The sequence below is a fragment of the Vipera berus genome (genome assembly GCF_964194415.1).
Source record: "Vipera berus genome assembly, chromosome: 5".
In the NCBI taxonomy this organism is placed as follows: domain Eukaryota; kingdom Metazoa; phylum Chordata; class Lepidosauria; order Squamata; family Viperidae; genus Vipera; species Vipera berus.
Window position 1 is genome coordinate 24880805 of NC_138207.1, and position 23327 is coordinate 24904131.

At 41.1% G+C, this 23327-nt stretch overlaps 1 protein-coding gene across 1 annotated transcript; it reads left to right on the top strand.

The window, feature by feature from the left end:
• Positions 1–6471: 6471 nt before the first annotated feature.
• On the top strand, positions 6472–21165 carry LOC308668528 (primary amine oxidase, lung isozyme-like; the record flags this gene model as incomplete). Its single annotated transcript, XM_081328530.1, has 5 exons — positions 6472–6485; positions 8462–9954; positions 11965–12250; positions 19944–20073; positions 20881–21165. The coding sequence occupies 5 exons, from the start codon at positions 6472–6474 to the stop codon at positions 21163–21165; spliced, it is 2208 nt and encodes a 735-aa protein (XP_081184656.1).
• Between the last annotated feature and the right edge of the window lie 2162 nt (positions 21166–23327).

Consider the following 23327-nt stretch of genomic DNA (forward strand, 5'->3'; position numbering starts at 1 on the left):
TATCACGTGGTTGCACAGAAAGAGAGAGAGACAGAGAAAGTCACTATTTCTATATTTTAATTTCATTTTAAGTACCATTATTTAGCCGAATTGGTTTCCCAGCAAAACCTTGAGCAAAGCCCATTATTCACAAATTTCCTTTTATCATTTTTTCTTTATACTGGCTAGGACGGGCACTTGCCTCTCATCCCATGCCACAAGCAACTCTCCTAGGGGGTTCCTGTCACGACCCTCAAGCTACAGCTTCCCGTGTTCCCCTTCTGATGTGCGGTTCAATTGGCTTAGCTGGGTCTCCCTTTGCAGCCAAAGTCTGCCGCTCTGCCTATCGGTTTTTGGACAAAAAAAAAAAAAACCCATCCAGGAGGCCTCTGGTTCCCTCACAGAGTATGGCCACCTCCTAACCAGGGAACACACCACCTGTCTCTTTGCAGACCAAAAAGGGGTCCGGGAAGACCTGCCACCCCAACACAGCAGGTACAGGCACTTCCTTCAACCGCCAGTCACTTTTCAGACTCAGAGATGTCTGGGTGGACCTGCTACCTCGACCGCAGGTACGGGCACCTCCTAATCTCAGCTTTGCTTACAGGGCCTTACCAGCTAGTTGCCCAAATCCAATTCTCTCATTCACTCATTCCATTCCATTTCCACACAGCCTCTCCCTTTTCCCTAACAAAAGGTCTTGCACTCTGGCCAAACCACCATGCTTTCCAGGGTCTGCCACTTGAACAGATGCTTTCTGCAATTAGGAAAGGCCAGAGAGCAAAATCCAACTGTGATTTGGAAAAGGGTCTTCTCACTCACAAACACAGATATACACACATTTCTTTCACTCCCCTGGGATTTAAAGTTAAAATTTAGAGGTACCCATCTTCTTTCCAAAGTAGCTTTTGAGCTCAAACCCAAAACTCCTTTTACTAAACTGGCTCCATATGGGCAGGGCCTGGGAAACCCATCCACAGACACAAGGCAAGATGGGGCTTACCAGTCTCAGTCCACTGGAGAGGTTAGTTTGGAGTCCCATCCTGGGTGCCAAATAGTAGAAGGAAAAGTCTTCATCATGGTCCAGTCCAAGCCAGCATGTTGTTTATTCCCGGTTTGGACTGGACCCTGATGAAGACTTTTCTTTTTACAGAAACATCTAAACTTTTGTTTTAATCTGATCATTAGATCACTCAGCAAACTTATTTTAATGAAGACAATGCTTGAACAACTTTGTAAATTGTCATTATACTTATATTTATTTTTCTGCATGCATATACAGAATCTCACTCTCCGGGTGAGATTCAAGGTGCTGGTAATGACCTATGAAGCCCTAAATGGCTTGGGTCCGGATTATCTAAGGGAACACCTGCTGCCGGCATCAACTTCCCATTGTCCTGTGCGCTCCCACAGGGAGGGCCTTCTCAGGGTACCGCCGGTTAAGGAATGCCGGTGGGTTATTCCCAGGGGAAGAGCGTTCTCTGTGGGCGTGCCGGCCCTATGGAACCAACTTCCCACGGAGCTTAGGACTGCCCCCGACCTTTGTTCATTTCGCCGGGACCTGAAAACTTGGCTCTTCAAGCTGTTTGGCCAGACTGAGGGGTTTTAATTTTTAATTGGGTTTTAGTTTTAAATTTCGGGGACTTGAATTAATTAATTGTTTTAACTGATTTTAATTTTTGTATGTTATGCTTTTAATTTTCCCTGTTAACCATCCAGAGTCCTACGGGAATAGGGCGGTATATAAATTTAATAAAATAAATAAATAAATAATTTTTCTCTTTTTCCTCTTTGAATCGTACATGATATAAAATTTGCCTGTTCCCAGTTTTGAATCCTTATCAAAAAGGGACCGCACAAGACTGAGGCGAAACTTAAAGTGTATTAAAAATGACAGGTTGCCAGAATATATGGAAATCTCTGCTGACACTTTATGCACTTTTGATAATCATAAAAATCAGCAAATGAAGAATGACAATTCTTTAAGGATTTGTTTATAGATAAGAGATGGGATATGGGAAGAAAAGATCATTCTTTGCATTTTAAGAGAAGGCAATAATGTTCTTGCTTGTATTTGTGATGAGGAGGGAGACATGTATTTATTTATTTTTACTTTTCTTTACTATAATCTTATTTTTTTATTTCTTTTCTATCCTTTCTGTCTTTTAAATTCAAATTTTTCTTTCATGCCCCTAATCTTGAATTGATAAAATGGGTTATTTTTGTTGGAAAATCTTCCATAAAAGTTTTAAGCCAAAATTTCCTTTTTTTATTCATGATCTAGAGACATAATTAAATAACAATAGCACCCTCTACTGACCAAAAAGCAAAATTGTCAGTAATCGAGACAGGAAATATTCAATTAACAATTGTTTACAGATCCAATCCCAGAGAGATAGATAAGGAGGGGGAAAAATACCACGGGAAGTTAAACGGAAAAAAAATTCAAATCTTTAAATACAAACAGTTTTGGCAAATATTTTTTTAAAATAATATTTCTTAAAAAGCAATAGAGTTCAAATCCAGAAAAACACATCCATAAAAGTCCCACTTTTGTTTCTTTGCTATAAAAATCCAATCCAACTTCCATAATAATTCAAACAAAAATAAATGTAGAAATATTGGAAATCATCAAGAGGAAAAATATACCTTATCAGAAGAGAGCTGTCATGGTTCCAACAGATGAAACCCTTCAAAAGAACTTTGAGGCATTGTTTACCTTAAAGAATCTTTTATTCGAGAAACCAAAGTATCGGCACTACATAGCTGAATCCAAAAACTAAATTCCCCTTTCCTGGATACAAAGTAACAGAGTATAATTCCCTCCTCCAATACACAGTCATAAATCAGATTTCCCAATTAGCTTGAAGCACGGACTTTCTCACCAGCTCTCCAGCCCGCAAAACACTATCAGCTCTGAGCCCACGGGCTGAGCTATTATTGTTATGAATAGCTAGACTCTCATCCCTATTTCCCCTCCCAGCATCAGCTAATTCTAAAAGCATAGAGAAAATGTCTGCATTTCAATCTGTTGTCAAAGCTAGAACATCCAATGTTAGCAGTGTTGACATCCGGCCCCCTTACAAAAAGGACAAATCCTGTAATTCAAACAAAATCACAGGTTAGGGATTGCCTCTTGGTTTGTTAGGATGTTTCTTATAGAATCTATTAATGAGTCTATCAACTTTTACATCACTAGATTTCACCCAGGTGGCTTCAGACAATGGATACCCCTTCTATTGCACTAAATACTGCAATTTCCCTTGAAAAATTCTAGAATCAAGAATACACTTCATTTCATAGTGATTCTGTCCTGCTACTATGAGAGGTCCAGGTGCCTTCTTAGGGGGAGGTCTTAAGGTGGAATCTCGAAAAGTTTTCAGCAGGCTACAATGGAACACAGGGTGAACTTTCCCTAAGAGTCTGGGAAGCTTCAATTCTACCGTGACTGGGTTAATGATCTTTACAATGGGGGAGGGTCCTAAGTACTTCAGTCCTAACTTCTTACTAGGTAACTTAAGCCGTAAATATTTTGTGGACAAATAATCCCTTTCCCTAACTTGGAATGTCCTTTGAGGAACCCTTTTTTATCTGCATGTTTTTTATATGTCTTAGAAGCCTTTTTCAAAGCAGTTTTCATGGTTTTCCAGACTTCTTCCCACCTTCTCACCCATTGATTAAGAGTTTGGGAAGCGGGCTTCCGGTTCCAGATTTTCAGTGCAGCCAGACGCGCGAGGGAGTCCATCTTTGTGTCGCCTGGATTTCTTCATCGGGGGGCCCTGTAAAGGGGTCAAAAGTCACCCTGGAGAGGTGATGAGCGGGGAAGAGGTCTCTCCAGTTGGTGGTAGAAGGGTGGCGGCCCTCTCGTCAGCTTGGAGCTACTCTCCGAACCGAGGAAGAAAGGATCGGCCACTCCCATGGCCCATCATTTAGTCATTTCCTGCCGAAGCCAAAAGCAAAACAAAGCACTTGAAAGCACTTGAAAACTGGGTGAGAATTACATTCTTGTTTTCCTAATTGTCTACTTTCCCTGCCAAAAGGTTCTCAAATTTGCTTCCCACTGTGAGGAGAGGGAAGGGATTTCCCCCCCCCCCTCCTTAAGAGAGGCCTTTGTCTACATTGGTAGAGAAAAGAAAAAGCCTTCTACTAAATTATACTAATTTATTGGACTTACTGCCTTTCTACTTTTGGCCCAAAGTTCCTATATTTACAGAAATGTATTATCATATATGGTGGACTTGTAAAAAAGTTAAAGCTTTTTGGATTAAAATTTGGTGGAATATGCAGAAGATATTTAAGAAAAAGATAAAATTTTCTCCACAATTATTTTTTGCTGGGTATTACTATTGACTCTACTGCTGTAGAAACTAAATTGATGTTGAATTTAATAACAGCAACAAGACTGTTGGTAGCGCAATATTAGAAGAAGGAGGATTTGCCTACTATAGAAGAATGGACTTTAAAAGTTTCGAACCTGGCAGATATGGCGAAAATCTCAGCATATTTGAAAGACCATTCGCAACAAAGATATATTTTGGAATGGAGAAGATGGATTAATTATATCCAGAATAAATATGGGACCAAAAAGTTTCATTTAGCATTTGAATGAGTATTAGATTTAGAAGATTTGTTATTATTTAGCTATTTTTAAGGAGAGTTAAAGTGCGATAGGACTCAAAGTGTTATTATAGTTAGTTTGCATATTATAGTTTAAGATTGTTATGGTCAATACCCTGTATTTGCTCTGGGAAGTCGGGGGGGAGGGAGAGGGAGGGGGAATTGGGTGGGGGTGGGGGGGATGGGTTTTTATGTTTAAAATGTATCTGTAAAACTTTAATAAAAAAAGAAAAAAGAAAAAAAAGAATGTCAATGAAGAAGAGAAGAAAGTTATTAAGTATTTTGCATAATCTGGCACAGGTTTTGTCTTCTATCTCAGTACAGGCCCAGGCTGCCCTATCACCTGTCTCTAGCCATTGTTGTTCCTGGAGAGTGGGTTCAGGTGAAAAGAATTGTCACCTAGAAACACCAGTCCTGAGTTGTCCCAACCATGCCAAGTCCTCTTGATCTAAGGAATCAAGACGTGAGTCCATGGAAAGTTCCATCATTTCCTCTCCAGTGGCAAGCTCCACAGCTGGACGGCCTGAAAATGAAATTTTAACCTGCCTTGCTTGTTGAACTGTTTCCATCTAAGTAGCAGAAAAACCTCAATGGATTGGACTACCCTGGAAATCGTATTCCTAAAACCTGGACTTTGTATTGCAATATTTTTATTTTGTTACTGTTGTTTCCCTCGTACCTTTTTTGGTAGAAGGAAGAACCATGGGCCTAATATTTTAAAGGAACAAAAGGGAGTTGTGTTTATAACTATGTATTCCACTTGCAAAGGGGCAATAGGGTCACTTGTTATGTCAATATAGTAAAGCTTTACCAACAACTGGACATATGGAGGGACATACCAACATTACCTTTTGGGGAAGAATAACACAAGACTTAAGGAAAAGTGCCAGAATCTTCTTTGATGCATGTAAAGCTATTGGCTATAATCAAGCTAAATGGACTAAGTGTGGAGACAGGCCTACTTATTTAATGCCAAATATGTTTGCACATCCTACCCAACCTGGCACAATCAACCCAGTGTGCTTCGAGATAACCAGACCAATGGATTTCTCAGCATCATTTGAACTAGCTATCAATTGAACCAGATACAAATATGGGTTCAAGTTGATTTTCATGAACTGGAAACCACAATTGAGATTCCCTCAGTATCAAAGAATCTTTTTATTGATCTGGCCCAAAAGAATTGTTTCATTTTGAAATCTCAAGCTCAAGAGATTAAATTGGAGAACATCACTTGTCATTTTAATTTGATTTGGAAAGAAAAGGACCGTCCAACCAAATGGGCCCTCTATTTCATCATTGTGGCCCTAAATTGCATTATTAGACCCCAGTCTGACATTACATATAAGGAATATGTCAAAGAAATCATTGACAGAATGCAAAAATTGGCTCATGTCCCTGTCCAGACGTGGACAGGAGCAATGAATGTTGGAGGATGTTTTTCGGGAATGTTTGATAATTGAAAAAAGGATACTGTTCATTGTAGTCTTGGGCTTGGGAGGATTGCCTTATCCCACTTGTTCAGAGGATTGTTAGAGCCACTATATCCAGACTAACTTTTGCTGCCACTCCTATCTATAACGATAAACCAGCTAACACTATAATTTTAAGACCTTTACCTTCTGACTACACTCCCCTTTTCAAGAGTCCCTAAGCCTATTCAGCTTTTATATTAAAAAGGGAGGATTGAAGGGAATTTATTATGTTTTTGATTTTATTATGCTTAAGCTTGATATTAGTAGTATTGATATTAGTAGTGATCTTTTGTAATCATTTTATATATAACTTTGTTAATGTGAAAGCAGCTTTGTAGGTGCCTTATATTGGGAAATTATTTACATAAAAGCAAATGTCTCATGCTAAATATACAGAGGCATGAAAGGAGCAAGGTGAGATTCATGGTCCAGGAATTAGGGAGTGGGAAAGGTGAGTTAGCCTGGATTGAATTTGTTTTTCTATATTTTTCTGCTGGTACCCAGACCTGAGCCTCTTTGTTCTGAAGGGGTATAAAAAGTGGAAGAAATATTTTCTGTGTGTGCCTTCATCCCTTTAACAGCCATGAAAAGGGAGGAGGACACCTGACTCTGTTTTGATTAAAATAAAAGTTCTTTGCTTGCTGAAATCTCGGCTCAGGAGTTTCTTTGGCTCTTTAAAATTCCTGAGTAGTGCAGGGTTTGTGAGGTTAAGAGGAGAACCTTACAATGTGCTGCATTGCTGCAGGTTTTCGATTGAGGTTAGACAATTATTTATCTATATAGTATTATTTTATGCCATTGCAAGCTGCCCAGCGTCACTCTGGATAACATATAAATAAAATAAATACTGTTGGTTGGGAAAAAAATTCAGAACTCAAGAGAATGAGATTACTGCATGGCTCGAATTTTAGACTGTATGATCATGTCAGAGTTTTAACATGGATTTCATAATGAATGATCTCCTCTTATGCTTCTGTCCTTTATCTCTTGATATGTCTGGACTGACAAAAATAGAAATGAACCAACTCTAAGAGATCATACAGTCATACTGAATGTTTGGAATAAATATAAAAAAATAATAATCTGAGCTTTCTTCATCTTACTACATTATTCAGGGGTTATTTATATAAACATAAAGGATCCAAGAATTTTCCTCAGAGGAGAGATTTGTTCAGATTTGTTCTACACTTGATTAATTTCAGTATTTTCAACAAGCTTTTTGGTAGTAACAGATCTGCTGAAACAAGGGGGAATATTGACATGTTTGACTGAATTTGACAGTTTTACTAGTCATAATTTATAAGTGGAAGAAGAATATTAAATTTACTTTGAACATTATACTCAGAGAAATTTGATACAATATGTTTTTTCTTTGGTGTATCACTCTAGTCCTGATTACAAAAATGAATAATTTTAAAATGAATAATAAACCCTAAAAATATTTGAAATGTAGTGATCAGATTAGAGGCCTCCTTTTCCATGTGATGGCAATGCTGTACAGCCCAACAATATTGTAAAATGATTTACTCTAGAAAAAAATTTGAAATTTGTAAACCCATTGCAACCCGAGATGTTTCATAAAATGTTTTCAAACTGTACAAATTTTCAAAACATACTGAATTAGCACTGTATATTTATTAAAAAGAATTTTAACAATAAATTAAATAGATTAAATACCAACCAAACAACCTTAAGTGCCAGGTTCATTTAAAAAAAAAGTCAAGAGGCAATCAAGGGCAATCAAAGTGAGAGTCTGGTCCTGACATTTACCGGTATGTTATTCTTTAAACACTTGGATGAAGAGACATTTAGCTGTTGTATAAAGAAGGAACCATTTAGTCCAATCATATTTCAGTTCAGAGAATTATCTTAGATGCTGACAACTTAAAAAATGATTAAAGGGTAGCAAACAAGATTTCTGAAGCTCTCTAGATTGCATTTCCTCAAAATAGAAGATTATAGTTTAAAGACACATTTGCATAAAATATCTCCTCCCTTTTAGCCTATGTATAATTGACTTGGTCTCAAGTTCTAATCAGTTTAGAAGTTTCCAAGCAGTGTTTTAGTCTGAGTTCTTGGTTTTAGTTAATGAACACAGGAGTATCGTGTTTAGATGGTAAGTTTATTGAAGATGTGACCATATCATTGCTATCTTTGCACAATTTCTGGAATGTTTTATAAATGCAAGGAATGTACAGCGTAGAAATTTACATTTTCAATAAGTGTTCTATTATTTGTGTCTAGGATAAAACATAAAATTTATAATTTAATGAACTTTTCTCTATTTTATTTGTCTATAGGTTTGGGAAAATGAATTCCAAAGTGATTTATTCTATCATAGCAATATGCATCACTCTAATTTTCATCTTAATCTTGGTTTTCTGTACTAGAGGACAAAAACCCACAGAATGTGAGAACTCTTCCCAGAAAAAGGGCCAAGAGAAAGGTGGTCAGGATGCTGGCAGCCAGGTATTTCAAGATTTAACTCCAGAAGAGATAATGCAAGTAAAGAGGTATTTACAGTCCAACCTGGGAGTGCCACTGGTGGAGACACCTCAAGCCAAACCATCAGACAACTGCATTTATATGATCACCTTGCAGCTCCCTCCCAAAGCACAAGTATTACAATTCTTAGATCATCAAGGATCTCAGCCAGCACGGGAAGCTCTAGCTGTGATCCATTTTGGAAATCAGGTGGACCCCAATGTGACAGAATTTGTGGTGGGTCCTCTTCCAGAACCAACATATCATGAAGATATCACGGTACAGAAATATGGAGGGAAATTGCCTTATTTTCAAAGATTTGTTTTAGCAAATGAGTTTAATGAAATCAATGAATTCTTAAGGGACAGATATTCTAAGGCTGCAAATTTCATGCAAAAAGTTCTAAATTACAATGGAAGCAATATAGAGTACAGTCATCAAATGCCACCAGGACTTAAATCAGGAGATCGCAAAATGTGGGTGAGTCATTTCCAGAATGTAACTGGCTATTATTTACATCCCACTGGTTTTGAGGTCCAAGTGGATCATAGTAGCCTGGATGTTTCTGAGTGGAAGGTAATAAAAGTGTTTTATAATGGACAGTACTTTGAAGACATGGAAGACCTTGAGAGACAATTCAATATGGGAAAGGTTAGAGTAGACAAAGTTAAAGAAGCCCCTCCTGATGGGGGTTACTCATCACTGAAGCAGAGGGTGCCACCAAAAGACCCAGGCCCTTTGCAGTATGAACCTCGTGGGCCACGCTATAGGATTCACAATAATCATGTCACTTTTCTGAGATGGAGTTTTGCATTTGGAATTGATGCAAGCAGGGGTCCACGTATCTTTGATGTCAGGTTTAATGGAGAAAGAATAATCTATGAGTTAAGTTTGCAAGAAGCAAGTTCTATCTATGGCTCCAACAGTCCTACTTCCATGTCAACCAGATACATGGATTCCAGCTATGGTCTTGGATCCTATATCTTTCCCCTCACCCAGGGTCTAGATTGTCCTTATTTATCCAGTTATTTGGACTTCCACTTTTTTTATGATACTTCTTTACCTGTTAGCCGTAAAAATGCTATCTGCATCTTTGAGCAGAATGCTGAGTTACCCATACGACGACATTATGAAAGCATCCAGTCTCCTTTTTATGGAGGGTTGGCAGATTCAAATCTGGTGTTCCGGACCATAACTTCATCTGGCAACTATAACTATGTCTGGGATTTTATTTTCCACCAAAATGGAGCAGTTGGTGTCCGGGTCCATGCCACTGGGTACATTATATCTGATTTTTACTTTGGTGATGCCAGAGACTTTGGCAATAGAGTGCAAGAATTTGTGCTGGGAACAATTCATACCCATATTATTCATTTCAAGGTGGATTTGGATATTGGCGGTAAGTAGGAAAAATATTTGTCACTTGCATGGAAATTATAAGCTTTTTGCCTCAATTTGGCTTTCTCAGAATTGTTGTAATGACTGTCAGAACTATAATGAAAACAAAGTGAAGAGTATGGTTATTATTCTCAGGATATGTTCTTGAGGTTCAATTTAGAAAAGAGTTTTTTTAATTAAGAATATTTGTTTCATTATCTTGTGACAACCTTAATTCAAATTCTGTCATAACAACAATAAATATAATGGCTTCATAGTAATTATGTCCATATATTTGGGGCGTTTGAACATGTGGTTTTAGAATCAGCACTTTTGTAATTCTTACAAAGAAGATGTCAACAAATTTGTACTATCACTTAAATTGGTTGTTTTTCAGGTGACTTTAGAACTGAATGCTGGTTTCAGAGCAAAGAAATAAAACCAAAAAACTTTAATAGATTATTTCTTCTACCTCACCCCTGAGACTTTAAATTTAAAAAATGGTATCATAAAAGAATGTCTATAGAGATTCTCAATCATCCATATCATGGTTTCCCAAAGATGCTTTTCCAAACGGCAACTAGACTTTTAGTTTTCCCCCCTGAAAACATTTAACTTCTCATACAAGAAGCTTCTTCAGGTCCAGACATCATGATTTGGGCTCCCTCAGCTTCATTTATTTCTGTTGTTCAATTCTCATAATGTTAGTAGAAATGGATATGGAGAACTATGTCTTTAAAAGTCTCCACTGATAATTTGTCATCAGGAAAATTGGTGGATAAATTTATTGAGGTGTAGAAGGCTTAAACAGTGGCCATCTAGAACAGGAGATTCTCTAGGTAGCTTGAATTGATTTGATGATTTATTTGAAGGCCCGAAAATATTTCATAGAAATCTGTCATTTATTATTCATATTTGTGCCACCAGATAGAACTGTGCACAAATGTAACATTTCCAAACAAACTTTATTTCATAATAATTGTTAGGTCCAATTTATATCTATTTCTCTCTGTTACATAGACAAATTGTCTCTGTCATTTTTTTTAGCACTGACTCATTTTAAATGTGCCAGCTCTCTGGACAATGAACCCATAAAAATATTTTGCTAATAACATAATGTGGATGCTCTTACTGTATTTATAAATATTCCTTTCATGAAATTCCTTTATTTTTTGACACACATCCTATTGCCCTTTTTTGCCTACTCTGCACCCACCTTTTTGCAGAAAACTGGTGGTGTGGTTTTTTTTGCATGCTGATGCAGGAAACACATGAAAATTGAACTTTAAGTCCTAAGTCAAGGTCCCTTCTGTAGTAAAGAAGATGAATAGATAGAAAATACTTCTTTGCTAATATGCAAAAATATTGTCAGGCAAAGGGATTTTGATTGAGAAAAGAGATTGTCTCAGATGTGCTTTTTCAAACAGCAACTGGACTGTTTTTTATTTGAAGAAGACATTTGCTTCTCATCCAAGAAGCTTCTTGGATGATAAGAGTAACGTCTTCTTCCTCTTCCTCAAATAAAAAATATTCCAATATTCCATGACCTGGATGACTGAATCTCCACAGATGAAAATAGATTTTATTACCTGAGTGGTAAATACATATTAAACATATGCGAAGCTGACAAGTTCTCAGCTTGTTTCAGCTACAAATTAGCCAAGAAATAAAGGAGAATTGATAAACACCCTGAATGGTTTGTTCTAATAAACAATTACCTGAAATATTTCACTTATGCCAAATCTTTAATTCAGTTGTATCATTTTAAAGTCACTTTTAGATTGTTTTATTTAATAAATGAAATACTGTTTTGTTAAAATTGCAAAGGTTGCTTTTTTCAAACTGACTCCCATTGTTCACATGCAGCCTGAAAAACTAATTATGCATACTGTTATCACAATTTCATCTCTGGATCAGCAAAACATTAGCGTAGAAGCAACTTTGATTTTAAGAATCTGAATATGCAACGTGAAAGTTTTGATTTATCAACAGCTACTCAAGTACTAATTATTCTACTTATTTTCTTTTTAAGGTGTGGAAAATACCCTGGTTGGTAATGACATGGCTTTTGAGACCATTCAGGCCCCTTGGAGCCCAGAATATAAGATCTCTCAAATGAAGATGGTGAGGGAAATTTTTGACACCGAGGACAAGGCAGCATTCCATCTCCATGACGACATTCTCAGATATCTTTGTTTTTCATCCAATCGCACAAACAAGTGGGGCCATGATCGAGGCTATCGGATCCAGATAGTCAGCTTTTCTGGAGACCATTTACCAGAGTCAGATCCAATGGAGCCAGGCTTCAGCTGGGGTCGGTAAGTGACTGATTTCTAAGTGCAGAAGTAAAATGGATTCACCCAGGTCTTTGGATTTCAGGAGCTTGAATAAGATAGGAGGAACGTCCAAATTTATTCATTTTAAAGAGATGGATTTCTTTAAATCTATTTAAAGAATATTAATATTTCAAATATTTGCTAAGGAAAACTGTTCCATTTCCATGACTTAACTGTGGAACATACAATATAAAGAAAAAAAGTGCTATTCAAGCTTGCAGAATTTCTTTTAGCTCATATTCCTCACTCCTGATAAAAAAAATCATTATTGGATTACATAGGGAGAAATAGTTCCTTTGAGAAATATAGTATGTTTGGGTTATGATCTGTAATCATAATTGGAAGAGTAGTTAAAATATTTTACATGTTACAATGTTTCATGTTTGGGAAATTACCCTCAATATGAGAGCTATTCTTAAAGTTGACCTAAGATAAATGCTGCAGATTATTGGAGGTTAATACTATCGAGCAAAATGAATCTTACAATCTTTCCTTTTCTCTAACATGTTCCCAAAAAACAACAAAATCCTGACCCAGATTGGTTTTAATATGTATGGAAATAAAATTTGCTGCCGGCTTCAACTCCCCTCCGCCCTGTGCGTTCCCACAGAGAGGGCCTCCTCAGGGTGCCTCCGGTCAGGGAATGCCGACTGGCGGCCCCCAGGGGGAGAGCCTTCTCTGTGGGTGCCCCGGCTTTGTGGAACCAACTGCCGGTGGAGCTCCGGACGGCATCGGACCTCCGAACTTTCCGTCGTGGCCTGAAGACCCATTTGTTTGAATTGGCCGGTCTGGCCTGATGGGGGAGTTGGGTTTTAAATTGTCATTTTAGATTGCATTATTGTTTTTAATTGGGCACTGATTTAATCTTTGTTTTAACTTTTGTATAGTACTGTATTTTTATTTATATGCCCTGTGAACCGCCCTGAGTCCCCAGGGAGAAGGGCGGTATATAAATTAAATAAAACGTAAACGTAAACGTAAACGTAAACGTAAATTTATAGAAAAAATTGAGATAATGGCATTTACAGTAGCAAATCCAAACAATATAACTTAAACCTTCGCTCCTTCCGACACAGTCTGAAAACCTATTTATTTGAACAAGCCGGCCTGGCCTGATGGGGGATATGTTGGGGTTTTTACTATGGGTTTTTTATACTATTATTTATTGTTTTAGCACGGGCTCTTATTTAATTCTTTTTTAACTTTTGTAATTTGCATTTTATATGTGCCCTGTTCACCGCCCTGAGTCCTTCGGGAGAAGGGCGGTATACAAATATAATAAAATAAATAAAATAAATAAATAAAAAGTAAAATTGTGGCCTGAAATACTTTTTAATATCAGTTTGTATCAGCTATAATCATATCCAGAGTACAAAGTCCTGTCTATTGGTAGCCATGCATAATTTTCTCCCTTATTTGATATTTGTAATACCCTCCATGAGTGTTCTGTACCAGCCTACTACCGGCCTTGCAGAAAGGCAACCCCTGTACAAACGGTAGAGACTGGAAAACAACTGAGGTTGGAAGGCGTCTGCCAAGTTTAATTCACAAGCAAAACAACAGAACAAGAAACAAAATACCGGAACTTTGATCCTCAAACGGAGCGGTTGCTTTCAGCAACCAGCCCTTCCCCAAACACTCCCTTTATTAGAGTTCAGGGCGTGGCCTCCCTGTGCCTCCTTCCGAGGAGTCCCACAGCCTTTCTCTGCTTGTTCCTGCTTGACTGCCTCCTGCGTCGGGCGTCCTTGAACAGGGCCAGCTGTGGGTCATCATCATCCGCACTGTCGGGCTCGCGCAGCTGAGAAGAGGGCCCTGCCTGGGGGCTCTGCGAAGCCTCCAAGCCATCATCAGCAAGTTCATCTTCAACACCCTCCTCCTCCCCCTCGTCTGAGTCATCCGAGACATCCGAGCCGGCTGCCGGACCCACAGGCTGGCCCTGAATCACAACAATGAGTCCCCTTCAGTGTATCTTTGCAATTATTCTGGTTGAGTATTGGAGAAATCCAAGCCATATTATTTTAAATTTGTACCCCTCACTCTACAAGTCCCCTTCAGAAACACTGCTGGTTTCCAATTATTCTGGTTGAATATTGCAGAAATCTGAGCCATATTATTGTAAATGTGTACCCAGTTATAATCATATCTGGAGTCAGTAGACCAGGCTATTGGTGTATTCTTGCACTCCTGGACCAAACGTGAGGTACTGAACTGAAGTTTAATTTCCTATGTGGTTTAAGATCTATATATTAAATGGGTTGTCTATCAGGATGGAGACCCACAACACCTGCTAGGTTGGCAGAGATCACTACAGAGGTCTTGAGGTTCTGCATAATTCATCTATGGAATTATACATGGCAGCTCAAGCATAAAATCAATTCAAAACTCATTTGTAGTTTGATAATGAGTTACAATGATTGTCTCTATATTTTCATAGTTGGGCTGTCATGGAATAGCATCCTGCCATTATAATGCCTTTCAAAACCTATGCCTGGAACAATAATTTTGAAGATTTTAAGAAGACAAATAAACGTCATCAGGCTTGCCCAAGATGGCGGACGGACTCAGCTGAGCTCCGTGAGGGGTTTCGGCAACTTGGTGTCCCAGGGAGCCTCACAGAAGCGTTTTTACCTTCTGTGATGGGGTTTTTGGTCAGGTGGATGAGAGGTTGCTGATGGCTGTTTTTGGGCGGCTATACAGTTCTCCGTTATGGGAGCTGCTCCGCGAGCCCTGGTCCTTCGGAGGGCCCTCGGTGGAGTCCGTTGGAGCCTGGGAAGACCCGGAAGAGCCCGGAATAGCCGCGCTCCATACGGCACCGACCAGCTGATTGTCGGTGCCGTGGGAGCCCGGCGGAGCCTGAGAGAACTTGACGAATCCGGCGGTGCTCTGGAGAGCCTACTAGCTGCTCGGATGGTCACGGCTTGGAGCAGCATCGAAGTGATGGAGGGGTGGAAACATTATGGTGGCGTCTGGGGTGGCTGGCAGCGAGAGGAATTGGAGTGCTGCGGCCGCTCTGGTGTGGAGACCATGGCCCAGTGGTTGAGAGCGGACGCTTTATGCTTTGGACAGTTGGGAGGCACATACCAACTTTGCGCCGCTAGGAACCAACTATACCGAGTTTATGGCCCAGTAGAAGCACTCCGGGTTCCCGGTTTCCTCCTCTATTGGCTTACCATTGCCTAGCCCTCTTCTGATGCGGAGAAGATCATTGAAGCCAGTACTTTTCACCGCTTTGTGACTCCGCATGCTATTATGCCTTGTATTAATCTGCTGACTCCTTTACCTTTCTCCTCCCCCTCTCCCCCAAAGGTTTCAGGAGGACCCGGGCAAATAGCCACTGTGAGAGAGTGTTCTAGTCTTACCATCTGCTACCTTCCTAGAGGTGAGAGCTCTAGGTGGTATGCCTCATCCCGGTTATGTGTTTCAAGCTGCTCCCCGGATCTGACCGTCGTGAGAGGATAGGGGTTGATCTGTTCCAGGGTACACCCAGCTCAAGTGGCAGTTGAGCTGGGTTGGCAGACGAGACACTTACCTGCTGATTTAAGATCCTCCCGATCGATCTAGGGATTGCCTTTTTGCCGAACTTATTTCAATAACTATGACTCAACTCAGCTACTCCAGCACAGTTTTGTGCGCCCTCAGGGGTGCCCCCCTTCCTGGGTGCGACCCGCCTCACTTTCCACTCTTCCTCTTGATGAAGGGCCCAATTGTTGGGACCCTGAGAGATGGCTGGGCAGGGATAGGGGCCTCCGTTACAAATCTAATAAGAGGCCCCTGGTTAATTTTTTAGTTAATTTTTTTGTGGGGTTAGGGAGGGGGGAGGGTTTTCATGGTTGGATGGAAACGGGGGGGAGTCCACCAACTGTTGTTCAGGCCAGGTCTGGGACTGATCACATGGGGGGGAAGCTGGGGTTGGTTGCCTCCGGGGCTCCGGAGCGGGTCGTGGGATTACCTATTCCCACAACGTTAGGGAATGGCAGCAGGTGTATGGACAGAGGACCGTATCGACATCTGGGATTGCGTCGCCTCTATCTCCAAGCGGTGAAGCACTCCGACCCTCTAATTTCTTCCCGAGGCTCCGGGAACGAGGATAAGCAGCCACCTGAGCTCCGGCTGGTGTACTTGAATGCCAGGTCCGTAGTCAATAAGGCTCCTCTCATCCGGGATCTGATTGAGAGTGAGCATGCGGACCTGGGTTGCATTACGGAGACCTGGTTGGGCCCAGAGGGTGGTGTCCCTCTGGTTGATCTTTGCCCACCAGGTTTCCGGGTGCTTCACCGACCTCGGGCTCAGGGTAGGGGCGGGAGAGTGGCAGTAGTTATGAGGGAGACTCTTTGTCCTCAGGAGGCCACCGTTGTCCAAATAGCTGGGTGTGAGTCCCTCCTCCTGAGATGGGGTCCTAGGGCACAGTTGGGCTTGCTGCTGGTGTACCTTCTGCCTAGTCGCACAGCAGCAGCCCTGCCTGAGCTTCTCGATATCCTCTTGGGGCTGGTAGTTGAGTTCCCCAAATTTATGGTTTTGGGTGATTTCAATCTACCATCCCTGGGAGGATCATCTGAGTTGGCTCGGGAATTCATGGCTTCCATGACAGCCATGGAGCTGACACAAGTAATTCAGGGCCCGACTCATGTGGGGGGCCACACGCTCGATTTGGTTTTTCTATCTGGACGGTGGTTAGATGATCTTGGTGGGGGTTCTCCAATTGTTATACCCCTGTCATGGACCGATCATCATCTCCTGAGGCTGGTCTTCTGTTTTGCCACCCCCTGTTGTGGGGTTGTTGAACCATCAAGATGGTTCCGCCCCAGGCGCTTAATGGACCCTGAGAAGTTCCAGGCAGCACTGGGGTCTCCACCTGCCTCCTTTGCTCACAGCTCGGTTGATGCCTTAGTGGAAGCCTGGGAAAAGGCTGCCACTGAGGCACTTGACCGAGTTGTTCCCTTGCGGCCCCTGACCCGGTGCAGATCCAGTGTGCTCCATGGTTTTCTGCGGAGCTCCGGGAGATGAAGCGTCGGAGACGGGGCCTAGAGAGCTGTTGGAGATCCACCCGATCTGAATCTGACCGATCGCGTCTAAGATCCTTTACTGGGTCTTATCTCGCAGCAATGAGGATGGCGAGGTCTAATTACTTCGCTACCCTCATCATGTCCGCAGATAACCGCCCGGCCGCCCTGTTTAGGGTGACTCGCTCCCTCCTTAATCAGGAGGTGATGGAGGATCCCTTACACGGTCGTGCCGAGGAGTTTAGCCAACATCTGTCGGACAAAATCGCTCGGATTCGGACCGGTTTGGACTCCGACTGGGCAGAGTCTGACGATCAGGACATGGGTGGTCTTGTCGATGTTATCTGGGAGGAGATCGACCCTGTGACTCCAAAGGAAGTGGACAGGATTATGAGGAAGCTGAGCTCCACCACTTGTTTATTGGATCCGTGCCCTTCCTGGCTGGTTTATTCGGCTCGGGAGGGATGACGAGGCTGGCTGCAGGCGGTGATATCTGCTTCCTTGAGTGAAAGTTGTTTCCCCTCCGTCTTGAAGGAAGCGGTGGTGAGACCTCTCCTCAAGAAACCTACCTTGGACCCAGCTGTATTAAACAAATTTCGTCCGGTCTCCAACCTTCGCTTTCTTGCTAAGATTGTTGAGAGTGTGGTGGCGCATCAGCTCCCTTCGGTCCTGGAGGAAACTGACTATCTGGACCCATACCAATCGGGTTTCAGGCCCGGGCACAGCACGGAGACGGCATTGGTCGCCCTGGTGAATAATCTCTGGAGGGCTCGGGACAGAGGTTGTTCCTCTGTCCTAGTCCTATTAGACCTCTCAGCGGCTTTTGATACCATCGACCATGGTATCCTGCTGCAGCGTCTCAGGGGATTGGGAGTGGGAGGCACGGTTCTTCAGTGGTTCTCCTCCTACCTCCTGGGACATTCGCAGTCGGTGTTGGCAGGGGGACAGAGATCGACCTCGAGGCCTCTCGTTTGTGGAGTTCCTCAGGGGTCGGTCCTCTTGCCTCTCCTGTTTAACATCTATATGAAACCTCTGGGTGAGATCATTCGTGGCTTTGGAGTGGGGTATCATCAGTATGCTGATGATACCCAGCTTTTCATTTCGACCCCAAACCACCCCAGTGATGCCCTCGACGTGATGTCCCGTTGCCTGGAGGCGGTCCGGGTCTGGATGGGGAGGAACAGGCTTCGGCTGAACCCTGACAAGACGGAGTGGCTGTACGTGCCAGCATCTCAGGAAACTCAGATCATTCCATCTCTCACTATGGGGGGTGAGTTATTACCTCCCGTAGATAGGGCTCGCAACTTGGGAGTTCTCCTAGATTCACAGCTTTCTTTAGAAGATCATATTGTTGTGATTCAGGGTCAGCCTGTGGGTTCGGCAGTTGGGTCAGACGACTCAGACGAGGAGGAGGGGCGTGTTGAAGAGCTTGCTGAGGGGATTGGACAGCTTGATGAGAGCCCCCAGCAAGGCCCCTCTCATCTGGTCACAATGCAGACCCAGCTGTGTGAGCCTGACAGCGTGGATGAAGATGACCCACAGCTGGCCCTGTTCAAGGATGCCCGACGCAGGAGGCAGTCAGTCAGGAGTAAACAGAGGAAGGCAATGGGGCTTCTCAGAAGGAGGCAGAGAGAAGCCACGTCCTGAACTCTATTTAAGGGGAATGTGTGGGGAGGGCTGGTTTGCTGAAGGCAACCGCTCGGATAGTTCGTGTTTCTTAAAGCTCCTGTTTCTTGGTTCGTGTCTTGTTTGTTTTTGTAGTAATAAATTTGGCAGGCGTAATTCCAGCCTCTTGCCGTTTGTAAAGGGGTTGCCTTTTCTGCAGGGCCGGTAGCAGGCTGGTACAGAACACATATATTAACTGTGACTAGGGGGGCCTTTGCCCAGTTGCGTCTGGTGCGCCAGCTACGGCCCTATCTAGACCGTGATGCCTTGCGTACAGTCACTCACGCGCTCGTGACCTCTCGGTTAGACTACTGCAACACTCTCTACATGGGGCTGCCCTTGAGGACCACTCGGAGGCTTCAACTGGTGCAGAATGCAGCTGCGCGAGTTTTGTTGGGGGTCTCCCGATACTCCCATATTACACCTGTGCTCCGTGAGCTGCATTGGCTTCCGGTTGCCTTCCGGGTGAGATTCAAGGTACTGGTTATGACCTACAAAGCCCTACATGGCATGGGTCCGGAGTACCTTAGGGAGCACCTGCGGCAAGCATCAACTTCCCTCCGCCCAGTGCGCTCCGACAGAGAGGGCCTCCTCAGGGTGCCGCCGTTTGGAGAATGCCGTCTGGTGACCCCCAGGGGGAGGGCGTTCTCTGTGGGTGCGCCTGACCTGTGGAACCGTTTACCGGTTGAGCTCCGCATGGCTCCCGTCCTTCGCTCCTTCCGATGCGACCTAAAAACCTATTTGTTTGAACAAGCCGGCCTGGTCTGATGGGTTTTGTTTTAATTATTGTTTTAATGTAATTTATTTTCTGCATTTGGGCACTAGGGTTTAATTTGTTTTTAATTTCTGTATTTTGGGTATTTTAGTATTTATGTCCCTGTTCACCGCCCTGAGTCCTTCAGGAGAAGGGCGGTATACAAATAAAATAAATAAATAAATAAATAAATAAATAAATAAATAAATAAATAATAAACCTCAATCTGTGCAACTCCTCTTGTGTTGCTTTTTAGTTATAAGCTGGCTGTTACAAAGAGGAAGGAAAATGAATCTGTCAGCACCACTCCCTACAATCAGGTTGACCCATGGAAACCTCCTGTGGTCTTTGCTGACTTCATAAACAATGAGAGCATTGTCAATGAGGTAAGTGAAGATGAGCTCCACCTAGCACTGAAGCACCTTTCAGGTTATTATCCCACAATCTGATTGCTGTCTAAATGTACTGCGGTTGAAGTCAAACTAATTTGGAAGACATCAGAATAGGAAGGTAGCCTGTCAGACTGTCACCCAAAGCTTACTTTGGAAGTAGGCAAATGCTGCTAAGAGTTTTAGCAGCACTTTCTCTTGGGGGGAAAAGAAGCAATCATGGTGATCTTTAGGATACGTGTTCAGAGGACAACTTAAATTATTCTGTATCGATATCAGCTTTCTTGTTTGCATTTTTGTTAGCTAAGGTAATGTGGCCTTGGAAGGTACATTAAGGCAAACGTGTATACATGGGATTTATATGTTGCCACTTGCATTTGATTTTTTAAAATGGCTTTTTAATACTATGACCAGGGCTTTTTTTCTCATAGAATGCTCAGAACGGAGTTCCGGCACCTTTTTTTTATGGAACCTTGTAGGGTAGGCAAGGTGAGTTGTATAACATGTGTGAGTTCCGGCACCTTTTTCTTTTACAAAAAAAGCACTGACTATGACTGATAACAATTTTGCAGAATGGATATAAGATCTTTGCTAACAATTTTCTACTCATTGTTTTTCATGTCTGCACATCCCCAGTTCCAAGTAGGCAATCAAAAAATTATGCTATCAGGTTACTCCCAGATTTTACTAAATCATCTGCTACCTTACTTAGTTTCTCTCAATCTGTTCCTCTATCACCTTTCTATTTAACAGATCTTTTTTACTAAGAGATCACAATAATATCTTTTCCTTTTCCTTTCATAGGATCTGGTTGCCTGGGTCAATGTTGGCTTTCTGCATATTCCACATGCTGAGGATGTACCCAATACTGCAACCCTTGGGAATGTGGTTGGTTTCTTCTTGAGACCGTACAATTATTTTGATGATGACCCTTCCATGTATTCTCCAGACAGTGTTTACTTCAACAGTCAGCAGGACCCCCTTTCCTGTGAGGTCAACCAACTTGCCTGTCTGGCAAAAATAGCTTCATGTTTGCCCATTTTCCCCCTTTTCACTTATGAGGGTTTTCAAAATGTAACAATTTTCTAATGTCTTCTACTTTTTGATGAATTAGAAATTGTAAACAAAGAATGAATGTGTGTTACAGTTAGCTAATATTTTCTCTCTTCTTTTATCTGCACTATTAATGGATTTTTTTTGTCTGATTATTAGTCCACTGTCTTTAGGAAATCATGGAATGGAATTCTCTGGGGATTAATGTTGTAGAACTTTCCTTTGCTATAGGAACGAAAGCATGCACAATTGACATTTCTAATTTGTCAGAAGACATTGAGAAAAATATATGTTGGTATATATTGTCTATAATCCTCACTTCCTTTTACAATATTAAAACACTGATGTTAGAATTGCAAATTAGCTTTCTGACCCACTGTCCTAAATTAGAGGAGAATAGAGGGGTGTCTTTGGAGACAAAGGTCATAAAATGCATGGTAATGTCCTCTTTGTGATTTAAAGTAATCCCAAATCCTTCTGAAGAAGATTTTAGAGAAAAGAAATAATTGATGTCTTGGGAATTTTGGGGGGGGGATGCAGAGGTAAATATGGATAAAATGTATACAATAAATTCAACATCTATAAGAACAAGAAACTTTCCAAGATATGTTTTGGTGCACAACTTAAAAAGGATATGTTAAGATGGGAGAAACTACAATTTTCTTTGCTGGGAGGAAATTCTGTGATGAAGATGAATGTATTGCCTAAGTGTTTTTTGGTTGCAGACAATTCCTGTTTTGACAACTCCTATGCTATGTAAATAATGGCAGAAAGATATGACTAAATTTGCATGACGGGAAAAAAACAAAAGTTAGATATAAAGTGTTACAAGATGTAAAGAAAAGTGGAGAAATTGGTTTACCTGATTTAAAGTTGTATTTTGCAACTGGTTGTTTGGTTTTAGGTTTAGGTTTAGGTTTTATTGTATTTGTATACCGCCCTTCTCCCGAAGGACTCAGGGAGGTGAACAGGGCATACATAAAAAATACAAGATACAAAAATTAAAAAAAGAATTAAATAGTAGCCCAGCTAAAACAGTCAATAACAATATACAATATAAAAATCCCCATTAAAACCCCAACATATCCCCATCAGGCCAGGCCGGCTTGTTCAAATAGATGGGTCTTCAGACCGCGTCGGAAGGAGCGAAGGTCAGGTGCCGTCCGGAGCTCGACCGGCAGCTGATTCCATTTTGATGAAAGAGTGGATGTTTCTGAGAAATAAAGGGCTTTTGGAGTTAGAAGGACACAACCTAGGATTTGGGTTGCATGGATACTTGTGGTACCATAAAATTAGTGCTAATGTAGATTTTGAATAGGGTTGGGCATATCAGTCTGAGAATGTAGAATAGATAGAAATCTGGGTTGTGTCTGAAAAATTTTCAACACAATAAGCATTTTATGGATGAGAAATGATAATCAAACCCAAAAGAACAGTTGTGAAATATTAGATTTTTTTCATTGTGAATGTAAGTTAAAAATAAGAGAAGAACTGGTGGAGGACATATATGCTTAATAATGGTTTTGTTGTATACAATTATTAGAAAAAATAGATAAAATAATTTATATTTCTGAACATTGTAAAACTGGGTTTGAAATGGAATTGTCTATAAATGATGAAAATGCTATTGTTAAAAATGCATAAACCTTTATTGAAAATTTGAAACTAATGTAGAATAAGAAAAAGAACATATGATTGAATAGGCTAAAATATTGATTATGCTATACAGGTGGGACAATGGGGAAATGTTGGGTTAAAAGGACTGAAATTATATACTTAGTAAATTATAATTCTAAGGAGAATTTTTATAAAATAATGTCATCAGAGAAATTGTCTAGAATGTATGAATTTATATTGGAAACATGAACAATAAAAAGGACCTGGTTTGGTGTCTTGCAAAAAATTCAGAAACTTTTGGATTCAAATCCTAATTTCAAGGATTTCAAATATTAAGGTGCAACTGAAACTAGAAACTTTCTGGAGGGATTTATAGACAAAAAGTTAGAAAAAAATCATGGTGCTTCATTTTTGTACATGACATCTGCAGCAAGATTATTCAATGTGCAAGATGGAAAGATACGGAGGAATGGTTTTTGAAGATGGTTGAAGTTGTCAAGATGGCTAAACTGATTCCTGTGATTAGAGAAAATGTCTCCATTTATTGCTGACTGGAAACCCATTATAGACTTTTTGCATAA